The sequence below is a fragment of the Sander lucioperca genome, chromosome 15, assembly GCF_008315115.2.
Source record: "Sander lucioperca isolate FBNREF2018 chromosome 15, SLUC_FBN_1.2, whole genome shotgun sequence".
NCBI classification, from domain to species: domain Eukaryota; kingdom Metazoa; phylum Chordata; class Actinopteri; order Perciformes; family Percidae; genus Sander; species Sander lucioperca.
In genome coordinates this window covers 14162408-14184828 of record NC_050187.1, presented here as the reverse complement: position 1 = coordinate 14184828, position 22421 = coordinate 14162408, and the positions used below count along the sequence as shown (strand labels likewise).

Genomic DNA, 22421 nt, shown 5'->3' with positions numbered 1-22421 from the left:
GAAAAAATGCGGCCCCCGCATAAATATGCGGACTTTGGCCGATTATGCATTGAATTATGCGATCGCATAATCACGTTTTTCTGGAGGGACTGATTGTAATTGTAAACCAGTCATTATGCTATATCTTTTAGCTAGTGCACATCATTTGTAACCCCATTATAGGTTTGTGGCCAGAAAGACTAGTCTATCCACAGTGTCTGGCTTCAAAGCTGCCCTGTGGCAGGACACAATATTGCCACTAGTGCTAAAAACACGCTCTGAGGATGAGCTGGTGGCAGGAATACACAGGAACCGCTTTGCCAGGAGGCTCACTCTGGGGTTTGTTGTTGAGTGGATGTTCCACCATGTTAGGGGGTCTCAATAGCCTGCTGGTCTGTAAGACCAGAAGTAGCAAGAGAGTAGGATTTATTGAAAAAGCTGCCCAGTGTCTTCTGCATTTTGGCTGGTGTAGCTGCTGCAGCATCTCCTCTGCCTCCCCCCGGTACAGTAGATCTGAACGCGAGAGTAGCTTGCAATGTGCTCTGACATTTATCCAGCATCTGAGCCACAGCTCTGGATTTCACAGCCTCAACCTTGTCATCTTTGATGTAGTGGGTCTTGAACCGAGGATCAACTAGGGAAGCCATGTTCAGGAGGTCATCAGTGGCAGCATCATCATATTTCTCATTCAGATAGCTGATGATAGTAGCTTTGATGGTCTTGGTGAGCTCTGAGTCATCAGCTTCTGTCTTCAAGACCTCCTCATTAAAGAGCTGCAGCACAGGTTTCAGGTAAGACACACTCACATATGCTTCACCAGAAAGGGCATCAGTGAAGTGGGTTTAGAGCCTTGTGGACAGACTCCAGAACATCAATGTCCTGCCATGAGGGAACCAAGTGCCTTGTTTTTTTTAATCAGCTGATAAAACCTTTGCAATGACCTTCTCCTGCTCCAGCACTTGTGCCATCATTGCATGGCGGGACCCCCACCTGGTAGGTGATTCTGTGATCAACTTGTGCTTGGGTAGTTTGAGCTCCTCTTGAGCAGCTGCTAGTTGTCTTTTCTTTTTCCATGATAAAGAAAAAGCACTGACCACTTTTTTGCACACACCCATGGCTCTTTGGGATTCTCTTCTCTCTCACACTTCCCTCTGAAGATAAAGAAGAAAACAGAATAGGCACATGCTGTAAAACGTGTACTTGTAACTAGGCAAAGAGGATAATACAAATTAGTTTAAATTAGCTTTTGTGATAATACAATAATGTAGCTCAGCGTAAATTCTTTCAGGAAGACCTAACAATAATCAGTCTCTCCTAAAGCGAATCAGCGCTTGAGGCGCTCTCCTTCTGACAATCCAATCAGGAAAGGCCAAAGATTTCATAGGCCAATCACAGCGTCTCAACACGTTTAAAAGCGCTTTCTCTCCCTGTGCTATCAGCTGTCATTTCAGAAAGGCGTCGTCCCTCCTCCTCCCCTTCCACCTCCCGTCCTGGTGGTTCTACGGCTGTCACTCCAGTGCCCCCTCGGCCTGGTCTTCCGGCCTTCTCCACCGCCACCGGTGTCTGGATTCCATCAGGGGGTTACATCATGGTTCCCTACCCCTATAGCCTATATTAAATGTATTAATATATCTAATGTATTAATACAAATGTATTAATATAACGATGGAGTTCAATCTCCAATACTATGTTCAAATTATGTTCTTGTTCAATAAAACATTTTGCATATCTGCAAACAGTCTCTCCTGATTGAATTATTGTTATGACTAGTATTATAGTTAATTATCATTATTATATTTCCTCTGCCAAAGGGATGTGTTCATTAACTTACCAATGGCTAGATGCAGCCGGTGACCAAAACACTGCAGGCGAGTCCAATCTTTAAGTAAAACAGCCTTGACGTTTGCCCCATTGTCCGTGGTGATGCACACCTGTCGGTCTTCACTAAGTAGGGTTGAGTTTGGATTTTTACGATTCTGATGCCGAAACGGTACTTTTAAAACGATTCCGATTCCTAACCGATTCCTAAACCGATTCTTGAAAAACTGAAAAATGAGAAAGAAAGGCTCTTTTATGGAGTTTTTTTTAAAATTGAAAATTATTTAAATTTAACAATATATTAATGTTTTAAAGTACTTACATATCTAATAAGTAAACCTCAGTCACCTAACACATAACTACAATAATTTAACAAATAACAGTTACGCTATTAACAAGTAACAAAATAAATGTTGAGTTGGTATGCCAACCAGCTTCAAACTTTAGCAGTTCTTTTGCAGAAAAATGACCATATTTGCCTTCTCTGGCAAGATAAGACACCTCTCCTGACTTATGGCATGTCCTGCACAGGAGAAAACTCTCTCAGATGGTGTCCAAGAGGCCTGTACACATAGGTATGAGTTTGAAAGGGCAGACAATTTGGGGAGGCTGTCCCGCTTCCCCCACCACCAGGCTACAGGGTCTTGTCCTGAACGATAGACAAGCAGAGCAAGTGGAATATGTTTACTAGCGATCATGTGCAGTGAATGGTTAATATGCTTTTACGTCCGTTTTGGTGAGCCCAGAGGGAAAATATGGCATTTTAAAAGTAGCCTACATTTACGATAGCTAGCTAACGGTAGACTACAGAGAAAGTGTGATATTTTTGCGTCCGTTTCGGAGCGTGTACAAAAAGCCGTCTATCAGCAGTGATTGTAGAGTGCGTGTCAGAGAATAGTGCGGACATGCGCTTCACACCGCGAGCAGGCACGTGCGCCACTCGGCAGAAAAGGGAGAAAGAAAAAAAGAGTCTGCCGCTGTCCAGAGCGACAGAGGGAAAATATTTCAGTCGGAACTGAAATGAGGAACCAAAATTTGCGTTCTAATCCGGTCCAAATACTACCGTTTGCGTAGGAAACGATTCCATAGTGGAACCGGGTTTCGGTACCCAACCCTATCACTAAGGCCCCAAGATGCGAGTGCATCCTCCAACCCCTGGCTGATCATTTCGGCAGTATGGTCTTCCGGAAAATATGCCGTCTGCAAGCATCTGCTTTGAAGAGTCCACTCGTCTTCTATGTAATGAATTGTGAAGCTCATATATGGCTCAGCTGTACGGCTGGACCATATGTCGGTGGTTGGGGCAAAGTATCTCACATCCCTTAGCTGAATTTCCAGCTTTCTACGGCACTCTTCATAAAGATGAGGCAGTGCCATTTTGGAAAGTATTTTCTACCTGGGAGTTCATACCTCGAGTCCAGCACTTTAATCAATTTCCCGAATCCGTCTTTCTCCACTGTGCTCAGGAGCATCATGTCTTTCGCGATAAACTAAGTAACTGCGCTGGTTATAACCTTGCTCCTTTTTGATCACTTTTCATATGGGGCAATGGTCGCAAAAGACGACACGATTGGTTGTTGTTTTTCAGCCCTGCTAACGCTGCTAACAGCATGAGAACCACTAGGACGTTGGCCAAAACCTGTGGGCGGACTAACGTTAACATGGGCCCGCATTTTCAAACTCTCAGTGTGTTCGCTGGGATGGTACCTTTTCAAGTGACAGAAAAGATCTGTTGTGTTTCCCGTCTTGGTCGACACGGACCGACGGCATATTTTGCAGACCGTGTTAATTTGCGCTTCGTCACTTTTGAGATATCCAAACCACTTCCATATAATTGACGTCTTGTTACCTTTTTTGTCAACAATTTCCTCGGCTTTGGAGGATAACGCAAGTTCACTTTCGACGTTGCTTTCTTGCCCATGCCCCTCGGTTCCACTCATTTCTTCCATTTTCTTCACCGCCGGTAGCTCATACAATGCACTGTGAAGGCAATGGGCGTGTACTTTGATGTGCAAGCCAAAAACTACTTCTTCTATTGACGTTTTTTTGGTGGTTGGCAAACAACTTTTGGTGCGCATTACCGCCACCTTCTGAAATGGAATGGTGTTTATTTCTGCTGTGTGATAGGCTGTTAGATCTATCTATATCGAGTAAAATATGTCCAAGTTAATCATCGTTATCGACCCAAATTTTAACGTGATCCCATATCGAGATCGTTTTATCGCCCAGCCCTAGTTGGATCCCACACAACATGAGCCATTGCTCTGAATCCATCTGTGTGGAGAAGAGGGTTGCCTCCATCTTTACCCGTCTCCATTCTACCAAAGCTCCTGGCCCGGATGGACTGAAGGGACTCATCTTAAAAAAAGTGTGCACCTCAGCTAGCTGGTGTGATGACAACTTTTCCAGCTGTTCCTTGATGCCCAATGTCAAAGCGATTTTGCTGCAGATGAACTCATCACCATGGTCGGAGAGAGCTTGGACCCACTACAGTTTGCTTATAAATCAAAGCGAGGTGTGGAGGATGCCAGCCTGACTCTTCTGGACACTGTAACAAGGCACCTTGACCCTCCCAACTCCTTTGTCAGGATCTTATTTATGGATTTCTCATCTGCATTCAATACAGTGAACATCAACAGTCTTCTGCACCGCCTCCAACAGCTGCAAGTTAACCCAACTCTGACACTCTGGATTAAGGAGTTTTTAAAGGACAGACCACATCATGTGAGGGTAAATGGGTTTAAGTCCACCAACACTATTTTAAACACCAGAGTGCCTCAGGGCTATGTGTTGTCACCTGTCCTATTCTCCATCTATACAAATGAGATCACCTGCAGCAGCAACAGACTCAAGCTATTTAAGTATGCAGATGACATGGCCTTGGTGGCCAACCTCACTGAAGACGACAGTATGTCAACACAATGGCACTTTGGTTCAAGAGAAGCTCACTGGAGCTTAACGTCACCAAGACCAAGGAACTGTGTTGCCATAGGGTCCGACTGCTTGATACTCATCCACTATCCACACCATTGAGACTGGAAGGGCAAGTAGTGGAACAGGTTGAAAGTTTCAAGTACCTTGGTACTTTGATTGACCACCGTCACACCTTCACCCTGCATGTTGACACAATTTACCAAAAGGCCCAACAGCGCATGTGTCTCCTCAGAAGGCTTAAAAGGATTTGAAGTGACACAGGACATTCTATCCAGAGTATACCAGTCACTGATAGTCTGTCATCGCTTTCAGCATCACATCTTGGTACAGCTTCCTACCAAACAAATGCAAGAGAAAGCTGGCTAGGATAGCCAGGCAAGCCGTTAAAATCATAGGCATTCCACAAAAACAGCCATCTGATCTTTATATACAAGCAGTGGAAAGAAAATCTAACTTCATCATCCAGGATGCCTCCCACCTCCTCCACCATAGCTTTGAGCTATTACCACCAGGAAGAAGGTTCAGAGTGCCTCTGGCTAAAAAGTCATTATACAACAAATCCTTTATTCCCAATGCAATACATATACAAAACTCATGCCACTGACACATCACACACACTCTGCCTTCAATCAAAAGAACATTTTCTAACATGGCAACATATTAGACAATAAAGCTTTTTGAATCTTGAATCTTTAGGCGCAACAGTTGTTGCTTTGAACCAACAGTCGTGTTCTCTGTGTCATCACACACACCTAAACCACACCCGTATCTTCTAGTAGCAGTAGTTTGGACACAAAGGCATTACTTAAAGCCTGGCAAGATGGATTTTTGTGTACTTGATCTTGTGAATTCTCGCGTGATCTTGTGATATCACAAGAATCCAGCTGCTGTGCGAGGTAAGTAAACAGTGGATGGAAAATGTCTGACACCCTGTCCAAGTAACACAAATATAATCTAGCCAAACCTTACACCCCTATGCCCGCTGAGAGCACGTTTCACAAAAGTGCTACTTTCCACAATGTGATTCATGCCATGTGTTAAGTGTGAAGGCTGGATGGTTCTGGAAGAAATGACAGGAATGATGACTACTGATTGCTGAATACTGAAGCCATGACAACGAGTGGTGCGAATGTGTCTGCATGTCTCTGTGTCAGCTGTAGTAGACTGGTGACCTGTCCTTGCCTCTCACAAAATGCATGCTGGGAAACACTCCCACCCCCTGCTACCCTGAGCAAGACAAGCACTTTATAGAAAACAGATTGCACTTTTTTATAGCACTTTTGCATCCTAACAAAAAGTATCTTATTTCACTTATTCCACTCAGAGCAATGTTTCTCAAACTAGCAGCAGTTACAGAGGGCTATTTTATCAGGGTTCATATTTACAAATTAAAATATTGAATAGCATTTCTTTTTTGGGGTGGAATTTAAAGCATAATTCGCAGAGAATCTTTACTGAAAGCAAAGTATTTCCAATGGCTGATTCATTTTCTTCTACTTTGACTTTTGATTGCCTGTATCTTTTTCCTCCCACTTATTTTTGTCACATGGATGCATGGGAATAATTCAAAAATTGCAACTTGTTATGCATTATGGAAGTACATACGTAATGTACCACACTGGGACTTGAGAATAAATATATAACAAATACTTCAGTATTGTAGACTTTGATGATTATTAAGCTTTAATACTTCATACAATTCTATAAAATGAACCATATTACTGTGTAATCTGAGCTGAAATATGAAATCTAAATGTTTGATTTACAATACAGTTAACCTGACACCCACATGCTGCAGTTTCATAATAATTGTGTATAGGCGTGAAGCTGTTGCAAAAAAACATGATGGAGAAAATTGTGGGTAAATAACTGAAACAACTAAACCTGAACATTCCAAAGCCATGTCATTCTCTAATGGAGCCCCAGTATCCAGGCAACCAAATTCTATAAAACAAAGCTCATCACACGCCTAATAAACAGCCTATCAGAGACCAGATTGGAATCATTTACATGTCCCAGAACAAGGCTCGTTTGAATAACTGAAGCCTGTGCATGAACATAGAAATCATGCAACAGCTTAGTTGATTAACATTGGGGCAGTATGACCCACCTGATGCACAGTGTGTCAACAGGAAAAGATGTAGTCATAGAAATAGAATGAGAGTAGAGCGGACATTCCCATTCAAATCAACATAGCAGGATGGTCCGAGTGGCGGCCATTTTGATCAATCAATCAATATTTATTTGTCACATGAAATCATACAAGATAAAATTCCAGTGAAATGCTATCCCATCAGCTCCTTCAACAGCTCCTACAACTTGTGCATGATTCATCACAAAGCAGAATGTGGCCGACAGATCGGCACACAGAAAAAGAGTCACGTTGATGCCAGACTACTGTTAGCTAGTAGCTGGATTAAACACGGCTAACATGCTGACAGCTAAACGGTGTAGTGTGACTGTATTTCACTGTAGAGGATTCCAACAACGGGACGTACAACCGTCTGCAGCTAAAGCTATGAGCTAAAAGACACAAACTAGCACTTGGTCACCGATATTGTCGGAAAAACAACACAGAAGGGACTAAATGTTGCATTTAGTTGAAACTGGTAAACCTCGTGGTGCATTCAAAGTTATTGTAAAATACCTTTTTGTTATCTGTTTTTGTCGTTTGACAGCAATTTACATTTTTAATAAATCATTTAAATTCCCCCCTATTTTGTGCTGATCCGAATATTGATCCAATCCGTAACTCAAAACAGTGATCCGATCTGAACCGTGAGTTTTGTGATCTGTTGCACCCCGAATCAGTGTAATGCACAATACTCATCGTTGGTAGTAGTGTTTGCAATGGTGATTCAGGTACTTCACAGTAGAGTTGGGCCATATGGAAAAAAATCAGATATCACAATATTCTTGACCCAATACCTCAATGTCTACACTGTGACGATATTGTAGGGTTGACTCCACGCAGACAGTGTTCGCTAAAATATAATATTAATGATGGGTCGCGGTGCAATTACACTTCCTCTGAGACAGGCAGGCACACCATTACCATTAATTAAAACATTAAAGAGCAGTTTAAAAAGAGATAAAAAAAAACAGCCTAAAATAGAATAAGATGCAGATACAAGAATAAAAGTAACAGTGCAGTGTAAAAAAATATTTATTTGATTTAATAGGTTGTAGGGATAGGTTTGGGAAGGTAGAGGGAGGGGTTTTATTTTGTGTGGAGTGTTAAATGTTCTAAATAAATAACAAAATGTTTTAAGTAAATAAGATAAATAGGTGAACTGAAATACATTTTTTACCGAAAGTACCGAAAAAAGGTATTGTTGCAAAAGACAGGTCCCTAATACCTCTCAACTTGCCTTATTGCTTGTTTGATGGTCATACTTCAGTAACACTCATAGCCAGAAGACCGACTCTTGCATGGTCTGCACGCTACCACAAACGTGCATCCAGAGGCAAAAACAGAGTTTCCTGTAATTACGTAATTTTCATATGCAGGTCTGGAGGTCAAGTATGTGAGGAAGTCTGGAAGACAATCTCTTGTCTACTTATATGTCTTGTCATGTCACCGGCTCATTAGAGAAGCATGAAAGCTATGGACAAACTAATTTAATGAGGTGCCTGGGTTTAATTAATTTTGGTTTGATTTTGGATGGAGATACGTCAATACACTTTAAAGGTGCAATATGTAATACAGACAGCTACCGTTAAATAGTTACTGCAGTACAAATTCAAAATACTGGACAGAGTCGTCTCCCCCGGCCCCTCCTGCCCTGTCTTGAAGTTCACGGAGGTTGCCAGGTTGAGGATGCAACATCCAACAATGTTGCTAAAGGCTAGTCTCACATAGCCAGACATTACTCCACAGCACAGCGGAGTAGCTAATGTTAGATGCTGGCTATGTTGACAGTCATAAAAGGATGTGCTCACGTGGAGCTCTCCCCCCCACTGACAGACACACTTTCTCGGCCTAAAATTACGGTAACAACTGCTGAAACACCACTACCTCGTCGTCCTCTCTACCTGACTGACAGACACACTTTCTCGACTTAAAATGACGGCAAGAACCGCTAAAAACACCACTACCTCACTGTGCTCTATACCAGACTGACAGACACACTATCTCGGCTTAAAATTATGCCAACAATCGCTAAACACACTGCAAACTCACGGTCCTCTCTACCCGACTGACAGCCACACTTTCTTGGCTTAAAATTATTCACCGTTTGTCAGCTACGGCCGCTGAACAGGCTACACGGTTGTTTTTGCCAAAGTTAAATTGCATGTTTCCATTTTAAGATGGTAGTCAAACTTGTGGTTTCTGTCATAGGTTTGTCAAGGTGGTTGTAAACAGCCGTGGCCCCTTTTGCCTGGTCCTCCGGTAACGTTAGCAGTTAGCAGGGTTAGCATGGCGGCGTTAGCCAGGACCAGTCGCGATCACTTCGTCTCAATTGTTTTTGTGAGTAACCAACTCGAGTTCTCTATATAATTCAATGTACACAAATGTTGAAATCCCTAGTATCCGTGATAAATTAGCCTGAAGCTTAATGCTTACCTGTTCAGGAGAAAATTTGCCAACTCTGCGTCCTTTTGGGCATGGAGCTGTCTCCATCTTTCAAATACATTCAAATATATTTACCCGGGTTTTGTTACATCTTGTCGTTTTTTTTTTTTAGTTTGGGGTAGAATTTATCTCCGTTGATTCCGTTCGTTCGTTTGATGCTTCCATGGCTGTACTACAGCTGTAGCGCGCTGGGTTTGTATTTTTACAGATATATCTGGCAACCCGGCTGTCAAAATGGGCAGTTGATACCAACACACACAGGCCAAAACACAGACATTCCGTCATGGAAAGGAGAAAATACTGGCTTTAGCATTGTTATATTGACCATATTGTGATCATTTTTGGATTTAATACAGTAAATATATTACATATTGCACCTTTAACTAGTATTTTACAAGTTAAACAAAGTTGTGATATCTTAGACATCCATCAAAGATATGGTAAAATGCTGTAAATACAATATTGTATCTATACATTGATTGTTAATTAGAAAGCATGGATTAAGTAAATTGAGAGCACCTGCTCAACTTCTTTTTTTTTTTTTTATAAATGTCACTGAATGTGCACTGTGACTGAAGGCAGGCCTGTATTCAGTTGTTCACGTCAGACCTAGGGCAGGTGGTTGCTTCGAGCACCAGGTGAGCAGGCTCTGTCACACAGGACAATGCCGTCAGTGAAAGGAAGGCTCATAGGCTTTTTCAAAGTTAAAATATTTGACTATTTTATGAATGTTCCTTCAGCAAAACACAACCAAAACCCAAGTGCACCAAAACACCAAAATTGTTTGAAATGCTTATTTGATCCATATAGTATTTTTTCAGCAATGAGGTGAGTAATAAACTACCACAGTATCACCTAAAGTCCCTGTTTTCCGTCTGCCTGTGTATCCACTTTCCTCCAGGAGGAACAGTGGATGTGTGGAAGGTAGCATGGGGGCGCTATTCTCTTTGATTGGGTGTGGCTGGATTAGCAGGATCTCTGTGTTTTAATGGGATTATAATAAGGGAGAGTGGCCAAACAGCACCTAGTGACACGTAATCTCGTTATATGCTTGTGACCGGAACATCCGACATATGGCCTTTTTGCTAATCATTTTGTTTTGATGGTTATTTCAGTGATTATTGCAAATCACAACTGAATCAATGTCTATAACAAAAATGCTAATTGCAAACAAGATAATCTAATAAAGTTCCAATTGGAATAATTATCATCTAGTACTAATGAGCATTATTCCCTCCACACATCACTCACATACCTTGGCAGTCCAGTCTTTATTAAGGTAATATATGCATGTGACACAGCGCCCATCGCCATTGGGATTATCCACATGGCGCACGTATCCTGTTCCCTTTCCAGGGTAACACGCCACCATTGCCTGAAGACAGGAAGATAAAAAAGCATGATTAGTAAAAACAGATACACAGAAAGCACATACATATGCATTCAATGTCTAGATCTTATGTGTCATTAAACAAGTTAACAGTACTGCCTGAACTTAAAGTAGGAACAGTCAAGGGTGCTTTGCTTTAAAAAATTGTGTGTAGGTGCTGCAAATGCAGCTGCAAGTGTGGATGTGGTCAGTATGAACCGGGGATGGAGAAGCAGCTCAGACTGCCTTTGTTGGCCCGTGATGTGGATACAGAAGACGGTCTTGGCACAGCTAGATGGCTTTGTCCCTGCCTCACCTGCACCAAGACTGATACAAGCAGGGGCAGCTTACAACACAGCTGCCTCATTATAAACTTTAAACTAGCGAGAAAATAAACCGGAGATATCATGCAGCACGTCAACTTCCCCTTGCCTTTTCCTGCTCTATTAAGACGTGCATGATCTGCTTGGGTGTTGGCAGTGAAGCCGTATGAACTGGTGTAAAGCTCTTGTTGTAAACAATTTTAAAAGTCCCTCGGAAATAAGACACACAAGTGGTGACTCGCACACTGTACACAGAGGGACTGTGACGGAAGCACTTGACTTTTCTTCAGAGATAAGACTTCCAATGAAGACTGCAATATTAGACTGTATATAGTTTTTCAGATATCAGACCATGAGCACTGGAAATTACAACCAACACTTGTGGGGACACCATGCAACTGTGTGGAGGTGCTGAGGTGAGTGGTGAACGTGCACAAACACACAGGGCAGATTCAGCCCTCATGTACCATGTCTAAGCAGTGATATGACAAACAAAAGGCAAGTTCCGCCACATTCTTCAATGCACTTGGATCAACATAAACCATAGCAACATTATTATAAGCACTCACAGCAGACTAAACTCCTTCACTCGCTCTCGTGCCAAGTGAAGTAATGTCAGACTTTCTGTTTGAATCTTGAAAAAGTATCCCGTCTGCAGAGAAGATAGGATACACTACATTTTAAAATATTTGGACTTGAAGGAGTTGAACAGAATCACTTAATTAAGACTATGTCTACTTAATTGTATTGTACTACATACCAACTGTTAAGGCTGCTCAATTAACAGAATATTAATTGCGATCACTATTTTGGCGTCTCACAATTAACTGAACATGATTGACTGCGATATTGACGTTTAAAATGCTTGCTCCGCTTATAGAATCTCCTGCTGCATAACAAATCAAGTGCTTCCTAGTAATGCCTACCGGATGTACAGTTCTAGGATAAAGTCTGACATCTGTCTCTACCCTTCCGCTATCTATTTTGCAAGGGCACCGTCACTGCATAGCGCTGCCCAGGATGGTGGCCACCGGTATAAAGAAATACCACAGCAAAAGCCAGAGCATTTTTTTTCTCCTATCCCAGAATAGATAACCGGTAATAATGGGATAATAGCAATGCGTTTCCAACAAGCTTCGTTTCTAACAGCCATTCGCCAGGAGGTCGATCAAGATGTTTTGGCTTCACTTTTGGGGAGCTGCTTGCGCACCCTGCAGCGTGTGTGGCTGCATGTGTCCGATAATGCACAGAATGTTAACCGGTACAAGCCTACAGCTGTCAGCGGACACGGAGTGCGGAAAATGTGTCAGAGCCTCCCGGACGAGTGAACTGAGACTCAGTTTCCTGCTTGTCGTCAATGGTTGATGATTGGTTAACATTTCATTTTATTGTTCTATCTTTTGAAAAGCTGGCTGCCAAAAATCGCCACTTACTAGCTAATTAATTAGCCTGAGGTAAACGATAGCTATCAGTAAACAGAAGTGACGTGGTGGCTGGCGTCTGGTGTGTGCGCCAGTGTTTGTGTGTTGTTTGTGTGTGTGTGTGTGTGTGTGTATACACTTGTATTCATGTATTTCTCCAAATGATTTGTATATGCGACTGGAATACATTTGCTAAATAAGTTTGTGGTGTTTTGTAATCCCATGTGGGATGGGCCAAATGTTTGGCATGACACAGAAATAAAATAAAACTAAAACTATAACTATAGGAGCTGCAGGGTGAATAAGGACAATCCTTAATGGAATTAACATGGAAGTGAAAGCACGGTTTATTAAATGCAGTCCTGGTAACTGTATTGCAAATTCTGTACGTGTAAATTCCTTCCAAGCACAGTGTGTAAAAAAAAACATCCACATCACACATATATCTTATTTTCCTACGCATCTGACCATAGTTGCTTGCGTCAGTCCACATTGTGCTCACATCGTTGCGCTCAACATTGTGATGCAGGTTACCACTGCAATGCACGGTATGAGGGCCTTCAAAGCCGAAAAGCAACAAAACTCCAACATAAAGATGAGGGGGGTGGGGGAGTCAAACTGACAAAGGTCTTCCTGTCGGTAAGACGCAATACAGTAAGCTTTTACAAAAAAGTGTGTGTGTGTGTGTGTGTGTGTGTGTGTGTAAAAGAGAGGGAGAGCGAAAGAGGGGCACAGACAGGGATAGCACAGAGGTGGGGCTGGAGCAGAAGAGAGGAGTGATCTGAAATAAACTTTGACTCCTGGCCTCCTTCCAGAGGGAGCAGTATTTTAATGGTTGTGCTACGTGCAGAGCGTGAGGAAGGTTGGCTGATCCTCGGCTATGTCACCCCTCCCACCCCTAACTGCTTGGCTCAAACTGCAAGGCTGAGGATGGGTAAACAGTCTCTGCTAGGAAAAGCGTGTTTGTGTGGATTTAGATGTGTGAGGGTGGTGTGTGTGTGTGTGTGTGTGTGTGTGTGTGTGTGTGTGTGTGTGTGTGTGTGTGTGTGTGTGTGTGTGTGTGTGTGTGTGTGTGTGTGTGTGTGTGTGTGTGTGTGCGCGTGTGTGCTGACTGAAGGTGTGAGAGCTTTGGCACACCGCAAAAACTCGGACACAGCAGTTTCACCTTTCATTTCCTTGGACTGGACAGCTGCAAAAACTCTATAATGGTTCATCTACTGCAGGGAAGCTTAACTCCAGCACAAGCTAAATTTTGCACCTATGAGCATGCCAGGTAGGGTCGTACTAAAATATACAACAAAAGCAAGCAAGTTTCCTGATGAATATGTCATTATTCCAGCTGGCACTTCTCAAAACCAACAACACTAGGTCGAAATCTAATATATGTATGGTCAATCTTCTAAATTGTGACCAAATTGTTTAGGGTTGGAATGTATGATTAACTATTTAACCGTTAACCGGCAACAAGAATTTTGACCAAATAATAATAAATCAACACACACACACACACACACACACACACACACAGCCAGCCCCTCCCCTCCGCGCACACTGTCTCCATGAAAACGAGAGAAGACGGCTGGCGAAATTCACAAGTTCACGAAAGGTTGGTATCTTGTGAACACCTTTACACAATCACGCATTAAAAAGTGTTATAAAACATATTTTATATTCTGAATACAATGTTGTCATTGTGTTAATGTTGGAGTCCCGACCCGACCCTTAGCAAACCAGCGATTGCGCCTGCTTTAGAAAGTTAACTATTTGCAAGTTTGCGGTAAAATGCAGTTGGGTTGTCGAGGTCAAAACACTATATGTAGCAGCTGTGAATCAAATAAACGTATTATTATAAATAATGTTATGTCATTTTTTTACTCTTACACTGAATGTTTGCTGCTTCAATCCAGATGAGTATTGAAAAGTATTTTCCGCGACTGAAAAAGGCACGTGTTGAGGATGAGGACCAGCCTGAACCGGAGGTATCAGTCTTAAACAGAGCTGAACAGTCCGACCATGTAATTAGGGCCCGAGCGCCGACAGTGGCGAAGGCCCTATTGAAGCTGAAGGAATTATTATTATTACGGCAAATGAATTGCCTTTTTGAGGGGCTTAACATATTCAGAAACTCACCAAAACTGGCGGGCGCATCAAGCCTGGTGAAAATGTACGTATTTTAAGGCTTTCGGGAATAGGCGCACAGAAATGGCTCGCTAGCGCCCCCTACAAACTTAAAAAATGTTTGCCCCTGCAGTACGTTTAACGTAGACTCACGAAAGTTGGTACACATATGTAGCATGTCAAGACGTACAAGAAATTGTCATTGGAGCCATACCCTAAACCCAACAGGAAGTCCGCCATTTTCAATTCAAAGTTCGAAATGAGTGCGATTTTGGTCATTTCCACATGTCGTACTTTAACGAACTCCTCCTAGAGATTTCATCCGATCAACTTCAAATTTGGTCTGTGCCATCTTAAGACGTTAAAGATGAAAACTTATTAAAAGAAAAACTTTTTGCCATAGGGCATGGCCGTGGCAGGGCGGCCATTTTGTGCGTTTCGCCATCGAAACATGAAGTGGGTGTAACTCGAGTGTACATTGTCCAATTGGCTCGAAACTTTTCATGATTCATAAGACTCTAACTCTGAGGACATTTACCGGACAAAATTGACTCAAAGTCATAGCACCCCCTAGTGGCAACAGGAAGTAGGCCTAAAAGTCAAGGTGCTAGACTTTAACAAACTCCTCCTAGAGATTTCATCCGATGGACTTCAAATTTGGTCTGTACCATCTCAACACCTTAAAGATGAAAAGTTATTAAAAGAAAAACAATTCGTCAAACGGTGTGGGCGTGGCGTGGCAGCCATTTTGAATGTTTAGAGATGAACAACAAAGTGGCTGTAACCCCACAATCAACAAGAGTCAAGGCCCGAGGCCATATACAGGCCAATATTGACTTTTGGTCATAGCGCCCCCCGCTGGCAACAGGAAATCAGCCTTATATGACAAACATCATCCGATTTACATGAAACTTATAATGTATGGTCTACATGGGATACTGAGCTGCCCCCTATACTTTAACAACGCCTACTCACTCAGGCCATGCCCCCTTTCATAACATTTGAACCGTTTAAGGTAGAGTCTTGTGTGAGGTATCATTGAACTCAGCAGAGAGTTCCTTCTTCATTGGTGATGGTTTGGCCTGCCCCCTATGCTTAAGCCACGCCCCCTTTCATAACTGGTGACCCGTTTAAGGTAGAGTCTCATGTGAGGTATCAATGAACTCAGCAGAGACTCTTTTTTATTGGTAAAGGTTTGCCCTGACCCCTATGCTTAGGCCACGCCCCCTTTCACAGCTTATGAACTGTATGACGTAGAGTCTTGTGTGAGGTATCACTGAACTCGGCAGGGAGTTCCCTTTTCATTGGTGACGATTTGCAGTGTCTGAGTGCCGCGCAAATGCACGGTCGCAAGGAGCGGCATCCGCCAGTAACCCCGACACGCGCACAGGCGCGAGGGCCCATCCATCGCTGCTTGCAGCTTTAATTAGTTATGTTATTAATTTGTTTACAATATTTTCAGGCTTCAACCAGTGCTGCTCAAGCAGAAAGACAGGGTCAGGGAGAGAAAGAGATAGATTCGTTAGGCATTGAAGAAAGAGTAGGACAGCATCCAACAGCGTGTCCTCCTCAGTTTTTGATACTTGACTGTTACGAAAATAAGTATTTTATCCGCTCCGATTTTCACGCACAACCATTTCTAGGGTTTACAAAGAATCGTCTGAAAAAGGAAAAACATCCAGAATGCGCCAGTCCTGTGGGCGAAAATGCCTTGTTGATGCTAGAGGTCAGAGGAGAATGGGCCGAGTGATTCAAGCTGGTAGAAGATCAACTTTGACTCAAATAACCACTCGTTACAACCGAGGTATGTAGCAAAGCATTTGTGAAGCCACAGCATGCACAACCTTGAGCCTATCAATATGGGCCAACATTTCTAGAGAATGCTTCCAGCACCTTGTTGAATCAATGCCACGAAGAATTAAGGCAGTTCTGAAGGCAAAAGGGGGTCAAACACGGTATTAGTATGGTGTTCCTAATAATCCTTTAGGTGAGTGTATATCCTGTAATGTAATTGTAAGACATATGATGCTTTTGAGAAACTATTGCAAATAAAGCAAACTGTTGCTAAAAAGGAACTACACGCGGTTTTCACTTAGGCAACGTCACTGTGACTCAAACAAACTGCAGAGGCAACGTAGTTTCGCTTCGTCTGCACCGCACCTCTGCGTGTGTGTATGTCAGAGCTGAGCCCCGCTCTCAGTCAACATGCAGAGAGGACAGATAAGCTTGCGCTTACTACTCTCAGGTAGCCTACTGAAATTTGGCAGCGATTGATTTAACGTTAATCGGTCCCCTGTACTACCGACGTCTTTCGGTTGGTACCCAAAAATGTACTGAGTTCGGTACCCAATCCCAGTCAACACCCTACAAATGTAGTATAGAAATACACACACACACACACACACACACACACACGCACACTCAAGCGCACATGCACAAAGACGTTACCCGCTTAAACATTCCTATTCATTTTGAATGAGACTGGAATGCAGATCAGCTACTATCTGCAAATGCCAACATTGTATGAAGTGCTATTTAACTCCAGTTTGACTTTCATGTGATCTGGTCATGAGGACCCAGCAAGCTGATATGCAGTAAAAGAGACACCAGTTTTGATCAAATCTTCAGTCAGAGGACCACAGATAGCTTGGCGCTAAGATCTTGATGAAAAATGCAACATGCAGCAGCAATAGACAAATCAGTGTAGCAGTTTCACTGATTCTTCATAATAAGACATGCACTATTACTACTGTATATGTCTATGCATGTTAATCCTTATTATTCACTTCTCTGACTGCAGCACTACGAACTCTAAAAGTGATATTGTAATAGAGTCCTGACAGAACTAAATATCTTAATATAACCTGGTCTAAATTAACTACCAGTATCAAAAGGGCTGATGATTTCTCCATCCCAACATGGCAACTTCTACATTGCAGGAGGGTTTTCTTTCTCGCCATTTTCACCTCTGGCCTTTACTCCTGTTTGAGCTTCCTTTCCTCTCAGCCACTTATTCTTCCGCGTTCCTCTGTGGCCCTCATTAGGAGGTTGACCTCGCTTGTTTGTTTACATTCCACAGGCACAGCTTTGGAGGCCCACTGGCACTTATAGGCAAAGAGTGAACTAGTGTTAATTTCAGACAATTACTTTAAAGTAATTGTCCGTAAGATTTTCATTATTGTCTAGAAAGTGCATATCCAGTGTTTCTGGGTTTGCGCGACTTTGGCTACATTGAACGAGTAACGTATGCGGACCGTTAGCAGAGCGTATGTGCCGCGGAATGTATGTTTTAACTGACTATACCAGCTGCACACACACCGCGTAGGATTGTGTGAGTCACAGACAAAACAGAGCTTTTGGGATTGTTGTAGTTCTTCAGTTTTTTGGAGCCCATTCAAGCCAATTTCCAATTTTTCCAAATCGAGGCACCAATCACAACCGTTGAGGCGGGCTTTACACGATGACGATAGCGCAGCGACGGCAAGCAGCTTTTTGTTTACATTTAACATGACGGCCACCGAAGCGCAGTAACCCGTTGATGCCGCTGTCGCTGCTACGTCTGACTGGTTGAAGGACTATCCAATTGCGGCCAGAGGCATTTGAGGGGATCCATTGGTGACGTCCCTTTGGAAATGAGCTGTGAATGAACCTTCCCCAGACCCACTCTCAGTTACAACTGAGAAGGGTCTGATGTCAACCAGGCTCAAACTCAAACCTCAAATAAAACAAACAAACTGGATGGGACACGATAATATTATCGTTTATCGCAATAATTTCTGGGACAATTTATCGTCCAGCAAAATTTGTTATCGTGACAGGCCTAGGGACATGACAAGCACAAGCAAGACTTACATGTGTATGTGAGGTTAGATCCACAGATTTACTGTTAACTAACTAATCAATTTAAATCAGACTTGCAGTGGGTTTACCATTCCGTGATTTTATCTAAATAACCTGATGCAGTGTTTCCACTAGAAAAATATCGGTGCCCGTAATGTGATCTGTAAGGTTTCATTTTACCGGTGAAATGGGAAAAGTTCTGGTCAAATATTTCCTTGTTTATTGCGCTTAAAAACAATTGATAGGCAGGCTATCATAAAGAATAATATCATCAAGGCATGTAGATTTATACTATTTTTATATTGAAATGTAGGCTACTTGATACAGGCAGAGGCCAAAAATAAATCAATGCACATAACATTTTAAAATGCCTATCTGAAGAAAATATAACGATCAAATAAAATAAAACAATACAAACTACAGTTTTTCAAACAAACTGGCTCATAAAATAATAAAGTGCATCACAACACATTGCAAGTTGAATCAAAATAATTTATGTTTGCAAGGCCGAAATAATAAAATAATACAAATTACAGTACAAACAAATCTCATATCATAAAATGCAGACTTGAATTAAAATAGGCTAATTAAAGTTTGCAAGCCAGATCTAATAAACCAATAAAAACAGTATTTTAAACTAAAACCAGCTTATAACACTAACGCTGCCTGCCGCAACTTGAACTACAGTAGCCTATAATACTTACCTTTCATATAGATTAGGTATTTTCTCAGTAACGCCGCTAACCTTCAGCTGTCCGTTTATCCTAATTTTATTTTTACGATTTCCATTCCATTAGCGGCAGTTGGTAGTTGTGTTAAGCCGCTACAGAGCTCAGATAAAAAGTGAACGTCCTGCAGCGATGACAATTAAGTTTCGGCACCAAAACAACTAGTTAAGTTTAGGGAAAAGATCGTGGTTTGGATTAAAACCACGATCCTGGGAGAAAATCATTTGTTTTCCCCTTGTTTTATGTATTCACAATATTTCCCTGTTTCGCCATGGCTTGGGCTTTGACTTTCCTGTCACTCTCCTTTTGAAGAGGGCCACGAAGATGGGGGAAGAGAGAGTGGGGATGACATAGTGCTGGGCGGTGTACCAGTTCATACCGTATACTGGTATTAATTTCCCGTTTGATATGAAGTTTTCATATACCGTAATAGAGCGCTACAGCCGAAGTAATCTGAGAGTGAATTGAGAACGGGAGCCCTGTTAACTGCGTTCCCGTCTCACTCATGGTAGTAACTTTATAACACAACAATTAATAACCCACAACTAACTCTCTTTAACAGGATAAAACACCATAGCACACAACAATTTGTGAATTTCTAACACTAATAATTAACTTGGGTAAAATTATAGCTTCTAGCTAGCCAGGTAGCATAACAGTCTAAGCTGGGAGAGGCTCCGGTTGCTACTGCACATTCAAGAACAGAGAAGAAAGTTAGAGGATGAAGAAAGACTGGAGATACACCAGAACAACGTATGCTCAAGTTTGTTTCTAAAAAAATCAGACATAATTTAACCACTGTTGTTGCCCGTCGCTCTAACATTACTTGGCTGCGTTAACGTTACTTGGCCGTGCTAACGTTAAAGACATGTCACTTCAAGCATGCAGCAGAGCAACATTATCAATGCAATAACAATCCACCTACGGTCCCGCTACAGACCGTTGAGAAAGACGGGAGAAAGACAGGTTCAGAGCAATGATTAAAACACTCGATTCAAGAGATGCCTTGCCTCGCTGAAATACGTCCGCCAACCTACTAACATTATTCAATCACCGAAAGAGGCTGACAGCGGAGCTACGTTCAGTCGCCCATTTTTCTACAACAACCTAACTTACCTGTGGCCAAGGTAGTGTTTGTGTTTATACAACTATCTTGTTTTGAAAGGGAAACAATGTTAAAGTTGTTTGTATGTGTATTCATTCGATTTAAGTTTATTTTACTTGCAGTTTGCTCAATAAAAATAGTTTAGATTCTGTAAATGTTTCATGTGTTCTCCTTCATATAACGTTATTGTATAATGTTGTGGAGCCAAGCAAACCCTTTAGTAATCAAAGCTTTTAGTAAACATGATGACATTAAAATGTTTTTTGTGATATTCTATGTACTCCTGACAGTAGAATAAGCAATTATAAACCTATATAAAGGCCCAGTCAAGCAAAAGAAAGAAAATACCGTGAAACGGTATACCACTGAGCTAGAGGCCGCCCCCGCTGTCTGTAGTTTAAACCTACGGTAGTTTACTGTATTCAATCAGAGCGAGAGTGCAACATGTAGTTTTTTCCTTTATCGCATACGCTACAGTCTAAAGTCTTTTTTTTTTTTTAAAGAATAAAACATGATTGTTCATTGTTTAATAGAACAAAATATATGAAAATCACTGTAGCCTATTTTATAACAATTCAAATTGTGCAGAGGTAATTATTTCCACCGGTCATTCTGACCAAAGACAATTAGAATTTTCGGTCCTCATCATTTTTTTTCTGGTCAATGACCGGTAATTACCGGACAATGGAAACTGTTGAATTCAAAATAACTAATATGTAAAATGACAGGAGAGACAGTGACCACCTTGCATGGTACAACACAACACCTTCTGTTAAAATGGGAAAAGCTGGTGGCCAAGTTAGCTCAGTTGGTAGAGCGGGCGCACGTGTGTGGGGGTTTGCTTCTTGGCGCAGCAGCCACGGGTTCAACTCCGACCTGTGGCCCTTTGCTGCATGTCATTCCCCCTCTCTCTCCCCTTTCATGTCTTCGTCTGTCCTCTGGAAATAAAGGACTAAAAATGCCCCCCCCCCAAAAAAAATTATCTTTAAAAAAAAATATATATATATAGTATAGTAATGTTTCACAATGTTTCACAATAACACCCCCCATATTAACAATGCGGTAGGGCTGCAGGATATGACCTAAAATCAAAATCACGATTAATTGCACATTTTACCTCATTAACAAAAACGAATAATAATGAATCACCTTGTTCTAAATAATCTTTTCTGAAGCTTTGCTCAGTTGACTCTGTGTTCGAGTTATCCTCCATTATGCTTTCCATACGGCTGATTGGTCCGGGCGAAGTCAAATGACTAAACACGCGATAGAATGTTTTTAAGGAGAAAGTAGGCCTATCAACAGGAATGAATTATCGGAATTATCGTCATGGGAAAAATACGTTTCAATGTTGATACATTTTCGATTAATCGTACAGCCCTACAATGCTGTTTGTATGTTTCTGCCACCAACTGTCGATAGGTGGAACAGCTAAAACTGGTACCGGGGGTGTGTAACGCGTCACCTGCATGCGCCAGTGTGCATGCATGATAATTTGATCCAATGTTACTACGAACATTTCCTGTCAAGCCATGCTATAAAAAGATATTTCTTTTTGTTTAAAAAAGAAATTATATGAATAATTGGTTACCAAAATGGTTGTTCATTTTGTTGTTTGTTGACTAATTAAATAATTATTTTAGCAACACTACATATCTGACCAGGCATTTCCCTCACATTTCTCATCACTTCTGGTTTGGGGGTTTGAAAGAGGGGATGTGCTCAAACACACCTGTCAAACAACTCACAACAGAACTTGAGATAATTGTCACCTTGTGTTGACTTGATCACTTGGAGGGATACACTGATCACTGTGATGCTATCAGCGCATCCCCGGTCTGCGCACTGATGTGAGCCATGAACTGGGGTGGAGCGAAAAGGAAAAGCTGCAAGGGGTCTGCTCACTTCACAGAAGAGATTCTTATCCAAACATGAGTACAAACTGTTGGGAATGAGACCTTGAAGCGCATAGTGTGGGAAGTAAGGCAGTTTGGGCCCCTGCCCAAGATAGCTTTTTTATCTGTTAAGACAGTGTTGCTGCCTCAAGAGGAAATCCCTGTTTAAAGTAATGACCTAGTTTATTCTTTTCTTCTTTACTGTAGGCTGTAAACAATAGAGGGACGTATACAGCAGCGGCGCTACCCTTCACCCTCAACATGTTGCAGCGGAAACACAAGCACAGTTTCTGATATTACACAAATTCTCTGAAG

The 22421-nt window shown here is 41.9% G+C and overlaps 1 protein-coding gene and 1 long non-coding RNA gene across 2 annotated transcripts in view; one reads left to right on the top strand and one right to left on the bottom strand.

Annotated features, from left to right (window-relative positions):
• egln1a (egl-9 family hypoxia-inducible factor 1a) overlaps positions 1-22421 on the bottom strand; it is a 51746-nt gene that overhangs the window by 6128 nt on the left and 23197 nt on the right. The window contains exon 2 of the mRNA XM_031301338.2: positions 10563-10682. Within this exon, the coding sequence (XP_031157198.2) occupies positions 10563-10682 (120 nt within the window). The remainder of the gene's footprint in view (positions 1-10562; positions 10683-22421) is intronic.
• On the top strand, positions 320-21532 carry LOC116051113. The gene is made up of 3 exons (XR_004105271.1): positions 320-330; positions 14714-14716; positions 21397-21532. It is a non-coding gene; the product is annotated as an uncharacterized LOC116051113 (long non-coding RNA).